Genomic DNA, 12,383 nt, shown 5'->3' with positions numbered 1-12,383 from the left:
AAATTTTTAGTTATAAGTTGAATAAGTCTGAGAAATCTAATGTACAATAGCATTAGATTAGCAAAATAGCATTGTGTTTATAGTTAGTAATACTATAATGTATACTTACAATTTGCTACAACAGTAGGCCTTAAGTGTTTTTATTACCAAAAAAAAAAAAAAAATGGTTATCTATGTAGGTAATAGATGTGCTGATCAACCTGACTATATTTTACAATAAAATATATGCATATCAAATTATTACAAAATATGTGCATATCATTACATTGTAAACATTAAATACAGTTATACTATTTTTACCAGAAAAATCCATATCACACATACACAGATGTACAGTAAGTTCTCACTTAATGTAAAAAACAGGTTCTTGAAAACGGCAACTATAAATGAAGCAATGTTGCTATATACCAAACATAACTCTTGTTTATATCAATTAAACGCTAGTAAAATTTGTTTGTTTGAGACAGAGTTCTGCTCATGTCATCTAGACTGGAGTGCAATGGCGTGATCTCGGCTCAATGCAACCACTGCCTCCCAGGTTCAAGTGATTCTCCGGCCCCAGCCTCTCAAGTAGCTGGATTACAGGCGCCCCCTCACCATGCCCAGCTAACTTTTTTTATTTTTAGTAGAGATGGGGTTTTGCCATGTTGGCCAGGCTGGTCTTGAATTCCTACCCTCATGATCCACCTGCCTCAGCCTCCCAAAGTGCTGGGATTACAGGCGTGAGCCAACGCACCCAGCCCTAAGATTCGCTTTCTAAAATGATACGTTGCTTCACTTAGTTCCCAAGAATCTATCAACAATGTTAAGAATTTACTATACACGGTGGCTCAAGCCTGTAATCCCAGCACTTTGGGAGGCCGAGACGGGCGGATCACGAGGTCAGGAGATCGAGACCATCCTGGCTAACACGGTGAAACCCCATCTCTACTAAAAAATACAAAAAACTAGCCGGGTGAGATGGCGGGCGCCTGTAGTCCCAGCTACTCAGGAGGCTGAGGCAGGAGAATGACGTGAACCCAGGAGGCGGAGCTTGCATTGAGCTGAGATCTGGCCACTGCACTCCAGCCTGGGCAAGAGAGCCAGACTCCGCCTAAAAAAAAAAAAAAAAAAAATTTACTATACACATATATAACTTATTTAGGTATATGTGAGAGAAACATATTTTTATATAGCTATAGATAGACAGATACATCTCAATGACAGAATCTCAGGCTTCCTACTAAATAAGACAAAATTATAACCGTTACTAAGAAATAAGGTAACGATTGAATGCTTAATATTAGCAATGTTCTAAGCTGGTTAATGTCATAGTACATTTAAGAAATCTAGAAGGTGAGTAAATATTTTAATCCAGTGGGGGCCAAACCTTTGAATGAGAGGGCTTTTTTGCTTATCTAAGGTGGTGGATATCACAAAAATTATTCACCAACCTTTTTCTTTAAGTTCATCAGCTATCATTAGTATTAATGTATTTTATGTCTGGCTCAAGACAATTCTTCCAATGTGGCCCAAGGAAGCCAAAATATTGGAAACCTGTGCTTTAAACTATATTATAATTTGAAAATTTGCACATACAGAGTTTAAACCACAAATCTCAGTTTATACTAAAACAATAACATTCTGAAGTAACATTACATTTTTTTCATATTTAGGAAAATGCTTATTCTGATAAAACTGCTGAGTAAGAATTTTTGTAGAATTATATTTGCAACCTCTATAGGATTAAAAATCACTAAGCAGAAAAGATACAACATCTCTCTCTGGTGTTCCTGGGATTTCTGAACCAAATTCCAATATGTCCACTACTCACCTTACACATTTTAGACACGATACAAAAAGAATATTTGAAAAAAATACATTGACATAGAGCTCAATATACACATATTTCTATGTTTCCAAAAGCAATGGAACAGCAGTCAGATCATGCAGCCCCTTATAAACAATAAAGCAGACATTGGCTCTCCCTGTAAACTTGAAGGGAGATCACTAAAGAAAAAAGAGAATTCTTAGAAGATTTAACAGCGTGGGACAAAAGATGTCCCTATTCGTGAATATGAGAAAAAAATGCAGCCTTTTCAGAAATTATTTACATTGGAGCAGAGTTTCCCAAACTACATTTGAAGGCCTGGCTTCCTTCTTGACCTTGTTCCCCTGGCCTATGTCCTCTCCTTCATTCACTGTCACCTACCTGGGTGTTTGGCTACTGTCTCATGTATCTTCACATTGTAGGGCTCCTTTCTTTGCTCCAGAAAGGTGACCAGGTCTGGGTTAGAGATAGCAACACCTGTTTTAGTTTTAAAAATTAACATGACTACTGTTAGGGATTCTCCAATTACCTACCTAATACTATACTAAGCAGAAAAGAGAAATTATGGAAGATCTTAGATAATCCAAAAATTGTTTCCTGACAGAATCCTTAAAATATTTAAGTATTTTAAATCTGTGGGTTCTAAGTTCCACTACCAAGTACTACTGAATCAAAATAAGCAGTGCAAACTGTATTTTAAGATGTGGGAAACAATATTTTATGTCATTGAATTTCGAGAATTACCACTAACCTAGAATGGAGGACACAAATTAGCTCAAGAAAAGAGAAGGTTTACATAAAGATAAAACTTCTTAACAATATTCTTTTTTACACCAGAAAACTCCCAATAGTTTCTTAAAGAAAGAAACTGAAATTAATTCACACAAAGCAGAAGCTCCCAAGAGACATTCTACAAAAATAGAAAATCAAACTCTGAGGGAGTATTAGGAATTATGTATTGAAGTTATCCTCACCCAGGGAGACCAGGTTTCTGTAGTTCTCCAACATCACATCTCTATATAAATTCTGCTGTGCAGGATCCAGGCATTTCCACTCTTCTGGAGAGAATTCTATGGCCACATCCCTGAATGTTAAGTGTTCCTGAAAATATATATGTATCAAGTGACAGAGGTCTTAATTTGACTACAGGTGAAATGAGTTAAGAGAACTAGTTCTGACATGTGACTGACTGGGATTATCTGACAAAATAACTTTCAACACAGTAATGTTCTCTAAAGTATTCTATAGCTCCGTGGAAAAAGGAAGGCATTCCAACAGTTCCTGTTCCTGCAATAAAAATAATGGGCTACACTGACCTGCCCCTACCAAAACCAAGCAGAGTAGGCCCTGTGACCTCCTGGAAAAAAGATTGAGGCCGGGCGCGGTGGCTCAAGCCTGTAATCCCAGCACTTTGGGAGGCCGAGATGGGCGGATCACAAGGTCAGGAGATCAAGACCATCCTGGCTGACACGGTGAAACCCCGTCTCTACTAAAAAATACAAAAACTTAGCCGGGCGAGGTGGCGGGCGCCTGTAGTCCCAGCTACTCGGGAGGCTGAGGCAGGAGAATGGCGTAAACCCAGGAGGTGGAGCTTGCAGTGAGCTGAGATCTGGCCACTGCACTCCAGCCTTGGCGACAGAGCGAGACTCCGTCTCAAAAAAAAAAAAAAAAAAAAAAAGATTGAACTCACCTCTCATGAAAGTATCTGGAATGCCTCACGCTTGACCTTGGCCTCGCTGTAATATGCAAGGAACTTAATTTAAAAATCAGAAATGTTTCCACCCAGAACAACAGACGGGGTCTGTGAGGAGGGCACAAGTGATTACTCTTCAAATTGTACATGTGATCCTACTGGAAGACTGTGCTGAGAGTCACTTAGCTAAGCACTGCCTCTCAAGCTTCAATGCACATAATAATTATTTGATATTCTAGGCCTCACTGTAACAAAATTTTGCAGGTTTGAAGAGTTCATGAATTAGCTTCTCATAGCAAGTCTTCTGTTAATGCTGATGTTCCTCCACCTAGACACATTATATTACCACTCGGCTAGAGAAAGCAGGCACAGCACAGTCCCTTACCCCAACAACCTTATCACAACACAAATACTTTTCATCCCAAGACAAGACCACAAATCATCATCCTGAAGCATTAGCATTCTCTGCCGGATGTTTAAGTTCACAGAGGCTGGAGATGGTGTCAATGTCTGAGTAAGTCTGCATTTGAAAAACAACATGTGGTCCAGGCGCAGTGGCTCATGCCTGTAAATCCCAGCACTTTGGGAGGCAGAGGCGGGGGGATCACAAGGTCAGGAGTTTGAGACCAGCCTGGCCAATATGGTGAAACCCCGTCTCTACCAGAAATACAAAAATTAGCCGGGCGTAGTGGCGTGCGCCTGTAATCCCAGCTACTCAGGAGACTGAGGCAGAAGAGTCACTTGAATCCAGGAGGTGGAGGCTGCAGTGAGCCGAGATCACGCCACTGCACTCCACCTGGGCGACACATTGAGACTCCATCTCAAAAAAAAGAAAGAAAGAAAAAAAAAAACATGTGCGCCTGCATTAATGCGATATTGATGGAGCACGTACTATGTACTCAGGAGTATGTCACAGAGCACTGTGCTGAGACAATCACATTATGTGTTAATTCTCAGGACATCCTGGGAGGTGGGCACTAGGTGTCCAATACTTCTCAGGATTTAAATGCAGGGCCCAAAATTACCATTTCCTTTCCATTTTCCTACCACTGATTTGTTTTTTAAAGGTATAGAATAACCACTCAATATAAATACATCACAAAGAAACAAAGGGTGTATTAAATGCAATTCAGAGAAATTTATTTTTGTGTTTGTATTTAAGATTTGTGGAAAAACAAAACAAAACAAAACAAAAAAAACACTAAAACTGCAGAGATGACAGGTTGCTGGATGAGATGTCTCCAGAAACACTGGCTTTAATTGTATAAAAAAGATTTTAAGGCCCAAAAGTATACAGCTTTTCCCCATTTATCTGCTTTTGTGTTTCAGGAAATTGGGAGCACCAGCTCTGGGGAAGCAGTAGGAGTAGTCACTCCAAACTCTGATCTCCTCTAAGCAATTCCGAGAGATTTCAGTGTGGGGTCAGACCTGGACAAGGTTTAGCAGAGGGTGGATCTGGGCAGGGTTAGGACAGAGAGCGGGACCTAGATTTCTGTTCTTATGCCACTAAGATTTTTCAGCTTTGTCTTTTCTAAGCCTGCCCAAGAGAAATTTGATTCCCAGATTTTATGAAATTTTAATCTATTTTAGCCACTTCTCTGTGTCTTTAATAACATACTACAAGGAATTTAACCAAATCCCTTATGTTTCTCTAGAGCAATTATATTAGAAGCTAAATATTTATTCTTAGCAAGGTGAAAACAATACTAACAATAACAACTTCTGTCAATGAATACTCTTTTCAGGTGGTGGCATAAAAACTCACAAAACAATAAAAGGGAAGTAACCCAAATGAAGCTTAAGTGTCCTGTACAGTTTCCGTCTTTGTACTGAACACATGATGCTGAATTCAACCATTTATTCATGTGCTCCAGACTGCAAGTTCCTTGAGGGTAGGGACCATGACTATTTCATCTCTTTTTCTAATGGACCATATGAAATAGAAGCAATTAGCTTATGGATCAGTTTGAGTCTCCAGATCTCACTTTTCACCAAAAAAAAAACCTAGAAAACTGGAGCAACTCTTATCTGGGTATAAACCAAGGAGATTCTGTGAGGGGAGGAACAAACCCTGAATGAGTCATTTCTCTTCCTCTAAAATGGGAGCAGAATTAGACCTTGCTGCCATACTGACCCCAGTCTGCACAGGACATCTTCAGATGTCTCAAATACAGATGCTGGTGAGTGTGTCCCCAGTAACCTTGGGCTGATATCCCCATAGTGACCCAGGCAGGAGAGATTCAGGCTCAATTAGTGGGATGCAAACAGAAAATGAAACAGCCCTAGCAAAGCTGCAGATCCTGGATACACATGTGATAGCCCCTGTCTGTGATCAGCTAACTCTGAGGCAAAGGGAAGGACAAAACTACTCTATCCAGTAACACAGTTTACAGGGAGGCATAGTTGTGACTTTGGCTCTGAATATTTTGTGGCCCTGAACTCCCACTGCTAAGGTGCTTTTTTACAGGTAACAGATTCTGCCACAGGATTCTGTTCATACCAGAAGCCTCCCACACAACTATAGCAGGTCACTGGACAAGATCTGGAAAACTCAAAGGGCTCCACCTAGGATGACCTCTCATGATGCAGAAAATGTCTTCTATGAGTTTTCTTTATGTCTTCAGCCCAAAGTCTGCTCCTGTCTTGTGAATCCTAGGCAGAGGTCAGCTTTTATGTGCATATTCTAGATGGGATCAATGTGCCTCAGCATTCTTAGGGATTATAGCAAGCAGAGTAAAACCAGAGGAAAGATTCTCTCATGGAGGCTCCTTCAACACATTCTAAAGAATATTTTGACCTAAAAGGAAAAACCTGGGGTAAACATAAGTAGAGAGTTTATTTGGGCTAAAGCTTGAAGATGCAACACGGGAATATAAAGCTGCCCTGAATATACACTCCAATTAGAAGCAGTTACGAGTATACATATATATATATACACGTGTATATGTATACATACATACGTGTATATATGTATAGATACATACATATATATATATATATTTTTTTTTTTTTTTTTTTTTAAAGAGACGGAGTTTCGCTCTTGTTGCCCAGGCTGGAGTGCAATGGCATGGTATCAGCTGACCGCAACCTCTGGCACCTAGATTCAAACGATTCCCCAGCCTCAACCTCCCAAGTAGCTGGGATTACAGGCATGTGCCACCACGCCAGCTAATTTATTTTTATTTTTATTTTTTTTAAGTAGAGACAGGGTTTCACCATATTGGCCAGTCTGGTCTCGAACTCCGGACCTCAGATGATCCACCCGCCTCCGCCTCCCTAAGTGCTAGGATTACAGGCGTGAGCCACCGTACCCAACTGACGAGTATTTTTTTTTTTTTTTTTTTTTTGAGACGGAATCTCACTGTGTCTCCCAGGCTGGAGTGCAGTGGCGCGATCTCGGCTCACTGCAAGCTCCGCCCCCCGGGTTCACGCCATTCTCCCGCCTCAGCCTCCCAAGTAGCTGGGACTACAGGCGCCCGCTACCGCGCCCGGCTAGTTTTTTGTATTTTTAGTAGAGACGGGGTTTCACCATGTTAGCCAGGATAGTCTCGATCTCCTGACCTTGTGATCCACCCGCCTCGGCCTCCCAAAGTGCTGGGATTACAGGCTTGAGCCACCGCGCCCGGCCCTGACGAGTATATTTTTAAAGGCAAAAACGGAGGCAGAGAGGGAACTGATAGAAAGTTGTCAGAAATTCTTAATGGCTTATAGAAGTGGTTAGTGACTGGCTATATAAATTAACACATAAGGTGTGGGTTATAGTGTCCAGTATGAAATTATTAGGTTAATTTATAGCCATTTGTGGCCAGGCATGGTGACTCACACCTGTAATCCCAGCACTTTGGGAGGCCAAGGTGGAGGGATCGAGAGGTCAGGAGATCAAGACCGTCCTGGCTAACACGGTGAAACCCCATCTCTACTAAATAATACAAAAAATTAGCCAGGTGTGGTGGTGGGTGCCTGTAGTCTCAGCAACTCAAGAGGCTGAGGCAGGAGAATCACTTGGACCCGGGGGCACAGGTTGCAATAAGCGGAGATCGCACCACTGCACTCCAGCCTGGGCGACGGAGACCCCGTCTCAAAAAAAAAAAAAAAAAAAAAAGAAAGAAAAAAAAAAGTGTATAGCCATTTGTGGCAACAGAACACAATTTCAAAAGACAGTTCAAAGAGGGGAACAGTACATGACTACGGTCTCATTTTAACACATTACTGGGTCTGATCATTAAAATAACTTGTATTTCTCAGATAAAAGTTGTCTTTCTCTCAAATCCCAAGACATAAATTCAGAATTTGGAACTGCACATTTAAGACTTGGAGGACTGGTGAGCTATGCACATTTGTGGGCATTTGGGCAAAGGGAGAAGGGAGTTGAAGTTCTCAGGTTTAATCAATGCACATGTAGGATCCTGATTGGGATTACGGGCCCCATGATCACGGAATCAGTGTCAGATTTGAAGATGCCAGGCACACCGACGAAGGAGGAATAACTGATTGCAGTACTCAAAAGTTATTTTTGTAGAAATCCAGTATAACTGTTATAGAAGGGACTGTAGATCTCAAACTGAAGGAGAGACCATACTGTTTCCAGATTTGGGGAGCACTTTGCTGCACTTTGTGCACGTTGCCACCAAATTGTGGGTTGTGAGTGGAATCCTGAGAAAGGTTTTTCTCTAAAGTGAAACCTAGAGGGCACTTGTGTATAATGTCTGGTGATTCTGGACAGTGTGTGGAAAATATAACTAAAAGCAAAATCATCTCCAATCCTAAAAAACTGTCCACAACAGAGAAGAAAATGTTTTCTTACATAATTAAACCAAACTGTGATGTGCATCATAGGCAATCTACTAAGAGACTACAAACATAGAAACTCACCATAATTCTCAAGTAGAAGACATGACAGCACCATTTGTCATATACAGCTTATTGTAATTTTACGTAGTAATCTGAGAACTCATCTGGGTTTTCTAATTGGTAATATTCATAGAAAAAATAAACTTCCAACATCTTCATGACAGGAGGTAGATTTGCAATGTGAGGCTAGGTACCTGCTGAAGGCAGCCTCCTACTCGCCTACAGAAACTGGGGGATAAGGTGTATGTTGTTGCTATTTACATTTCAAAGCAATAGTTTCCAGGTCCTAGATAAAGACAAGTTTGACTCAAAAAAGACGAATGACTTAACTGATAAAAATGATTTATATAAATTTTAAAGAAGCAGAGAAAATACGTAAATATAAAAGTTTTCAATACAGGCACAGTGGCTCACGCCTGTAATCCCAGCACTTCAGGAGGCCGAGGCGGACAAATCACTTGAGGTAAGGAGTTCGATACCAGCCTGGCCAACATGGTGAAACTCCCTCTCTACTAAAAATACAAAAATTAGCCGGGCGTGATGGTGCAGACCTGTAATCCAGCTACTCAGGAGGCTGAGGCAGGAGAATTGCTTCAACTCGGGAGGTGGAGGTTGCAGTGAGCCGAGATCACAGCACTGCACTCTAGCCTGGGCAACAGAGTAAGACTGCGGCTCAAAAAAAACAAAACAAAAAAAGTTTTCAAACTAAATGCTTTAAGAAAAGGGAGAAGAGCAAAAATTCTTCCCTCATTCTAAAGAAAGACCATTAAGCCGCGTCTAACTTGGGTTTGCTCCTACAACAGCCAGGTTTAAAGGCATGGTCTTGAACTCACTAACGTCTGAATTCTCGTAGGCAAGTGACAGATGGACTTGGGCACACTGTGGGCACAGAAAAGAGGATTTGTGAGGAAGAAAAAAAGCAGAAGAGAGAAAGGAGCTATCAAGAGTGATGGGTGCGGGCAGGGCAGGACTGACTAAAGGACTGGTTTGTGCTACAAGTGCAGGCCCAGGCAGGGCTACCATCTGACTGATTGCCGGGTCTATAAAGGCAGAGATTAGGATCAGGTGGTCCAGAAGCCTGGGTGAGGTAAGGAAACAGGTTCCTGCTACAGATCCAGTGTCTGGGGTTCAAATGAGCCAGGAGTCTTCCGGGCACTGTGTGTGTTCTTGCCAGAACACCCTAGGAGCGAAGCTGTCATGGGCACAATTTCTGAGGGTAGAACCCTGTTCTGGGAGGAGTGGGGCAATGTGAATGTCCAGTGAGCGTCCTGGGTAGTGGGTTAGCATTAAGTGGGGGCTAGCAGCAGGGTGAAGGGAAGGGGTGTTTCTGAGAATTCCTTTCCTCTAAGTTCCCAGTTCCCTTTCTCCCCGGGAGGAGACCTGGAGGAATCCGACAGTGCCCCGCAGGATCGCGCATGTGCAGAACCCACTAGCGCCTCCCGCAGACCCCAGACACCTCCCTCCAGCCCAGGCTCCCCATGTCTTTCTTCTGACAGAAAACCTGCGGAGTTTCCTCAACACCCTTCAACACTCCAACCCCAACGGGGTGTCCAGCCACTCACTAACGACCCCACCCAGAGTCAGCGCAGACCCACAAGCTCCGCGCTCTTCCCTCAACTGCCCCCCTGCAGACGCCAGTCCCTGCCTCTGGACACCCGTCTTCATTTCTGAACGCCTGCAACAAACCAGGGGCGCCCACACCCTCCTCAAGTTCCATAATGTGGCAGAACCACTCACAGAACTCAGCGAAGCGCTGTACACAGGACACCAGCGTATTCTAAAAGATGCCGCCCAGGAACAGCCACGCGGAGGAGGCGCTCAGGGCAAGGGGACTGGTGGGAAAGTTGGGGCGGGCGGGTGAATGGCTTCCCTTCCTCACACACCTCACAAAAGCCTTTCCTTCAAGATCGGCTGGCAGCCCCCAAACCACAAGCCATGGCCGGCGCTGTCCCATTAATGAGTCCTGTTTGCTCACATGAACTCTATGTTTTGACGGGGCCTCGATCTCATTCTGAAAAGGGTAAAGAAGAAACGGGACCCCGGACTACAGCTCCTTCCACGCGGTGCCCGCGCACGCCGCGCCGGCGTCTTCCCGGTGAGCTCCTCACCCCACAGCCCGGGGAAGGTGCGGGGCTGCGGGCGCAGAGCTGAACGAGGAGGGCTGCAGGCTGCCGCGCGGGGGCCGACAGGAGCGCGGGTCCCTCACCGGAGGGGACTGAGGACCAAGGGCTGAGCGGGAACTCCACTCACAGACTCTGTCCCGCCGCCGCCATTTCCCGCCGGTTCCGATGAGGCCTCCCCAGCCTTGGGACGCCCTGCCCCGCACACTCACCATTTCCCCACTTCAGGGGTGCCACGGAGTCTCAGCTACGAATCATCCAATAAGCGCAAGTCACAGGGCGACGGAGGCTGAAGCTATGCCCGAATCACCTAGGCCTCCCTGACTGGTGGAAGCCGGACGGTGAGGTCCTAACCGACCTCAAGCTGGAGCGAGAGGCAAAAGCCGCGCCTAATCCCGGATGCCGCCCCCTCCTCTCCCGCTGCGCGCCTGATTGGGCACTTCTCAGTCAGCGCTCTGATTGGATAGGACACCAAGCTCCACACCCTCAGAATTTGAGTGACATAACTTGCCACCAAACAGTGCACTTAATGAGGCAAGAGTGACAGACTCTTGCCTCCATGTATTTTCAGTCAGGGCTTTCTCTCTGCGGCTAGGCTTGGCTCTGTGGGGGTTCATTTTTAACCTTCTGGTGTGTAATGTTACGTCCATTTATAAATTGTACAGGCACGCGCGCGCCACACACTTGTTCACAAATGGAAACAATATAATGGCAATTATATTTTAGATTTCATAACCTCTCTGTCCTTTGGTCTTTTGAGTAGGACACCTGAGATTTTAAGAGGGAAGCAATCCTTTAAAAAATAAAATGTTGGCCGGGCGCGGTGGCTCAAGCCTGTAATCCCAGCACTTTGGGAGGCCGAGACGGGCGGATCACGAGGTCAGGAGATCGAGACCATCCTGGCGAACACGGTGAAACCCTGTCTCTACTAAAAAATACAAAAAACTAGCCAGGCGAGATGGCGGGCGCCTGTAGTCCCAGCTACTCGGGAGGCTGAGGCAGGAGAATGGCGTGAACCCGGGAGGCGGAGCTTGCAGTGAGCTGAGATCCGGCCACTGCACTCCAGCCTGGGCGGCAAAGCGAGACTCCGACTCAAAAACCTAAAATAATAAGAGAAAAAAATACCATTAAAAAATAAAATGTTAGCTATTTGTGAATTTTCCATTTATTATTAGCCACATCAAAAATAATAAAAAGAAACAAGTGAAATTGTTTATGATAATTTTATCCTATTGTATACAAAATATTGTTTTAATATGTGATCAATATATAATTAGAAATAAAGTATATTTCTGATCTCATTCGTCTAAACTCACTGTGTATTTTATGTTTGCAGCACATTTTCCTTAAAATCAGCCACATTCCAGGTACCCAGTACCTACATATGGCAGGTGGCTGCCACATTGAGTGCAGCCATGACGGCTCTGACTTCAAGGAAGCAAGGGGACTGAACACCTCTCTTCTGCTGCAAGTGAGGGAACAGCTTCTCTACCAACTTTTCTCCTCAGGCTCAAGGATGGGTGGGACAGTGCCCCCAAAGAGAGCCTGGGCTGCAAGCTGAGAGTGTCCACGTGAAGATCACTGTCTCCCAGTTGCTGTCTGGTGCCAGTGTGGTGGTCTCCTCAGTTCAGCCGGGCCTGGGCTCTCTTCCCATGACCAGAAAGAATAAGACATACAGACACCAGAAAGTGAGTAAAGCAGAGTAGGATTTATTAAGCAAAAGGAAACCTCTCAGCAGCAAGAGGGGACGTGAAAGCAGGTTGCCAGAAATGAGGCTGAGTTCTGGGTCTTTTATGTGGCAAGAACAAGGAACACTTCTGTGGGTTCTGCCCAAATGGGAGGGGTAAAGTTCCCCTATAACAGTGTTACATCTGAGCATGCCTGGCATTGACTACAATGACTCCATCTT

The 12,383-nt window shown here is 44.1% G+C and overlaps 2 protein-coding genes across 3 annotated transcripts in view; both read right to left on the bottom strand.

Annotated features, from left to right (window-relative positions):
* Window positions 1-10,906, bottom strand: part of LOC100998436 (zinc finger protein 732) — an 89,497-nt gene extending 78,591 nt beyond the window's left edge. Inside the window, exons 1-3 of one of the 2 annotated variants that reach the window (XM_031664816.1) lie at window positions 10,687-10,906; window positions 2,785-2,911; window positions 2,192-2,287 (exon numbers count right to left, since the gene is read on the bottom strand). In XM_031664816.1, coding sequence (XP_031520676.1) covers window positions 2,192-2,287; window positions 2,785-2,911; window positions 10,687-10,689 — 226 coding nt within the window. In that variant the 5' untranslated portion in view covers window positions 10,690-10,906. The remainder of the gene's footprint in view (window positions 1-2,191; window positions 2,288-2,784; window positions 2,912-10,686) is intronic. The other variant, XM_031664817.1, reaches the window with a different exon arrangement.
* ZNF721 (zinc finger protein 721) overlaps window positions 1-12,383 on the bottom strand; it is a 94,256-nt gene that overhangs the window by 21,476 nt on the left and 60,397 nt on the right. The gene's annotated exons all lie outside the window — the stretch shown is intronic.

This window comes from Papio anubis, chromosome 3 (genome assembly GCF_008728515.1).
Source record: "Papio anubis isolate 15944 chromosome 3, Panubis1.0, whole genome shotgun sequence".
NCBI classification, from domain to species: Eukaryota; Metazoa; Chordata; class Mammalia; order Primates; family Cercopithecidae; genus Papio; species Papio anubis.
Note: the sequence above shows the minus strand (reverse complement) of the source record. Positions and strands in the feature narration are given on the sequence as shown.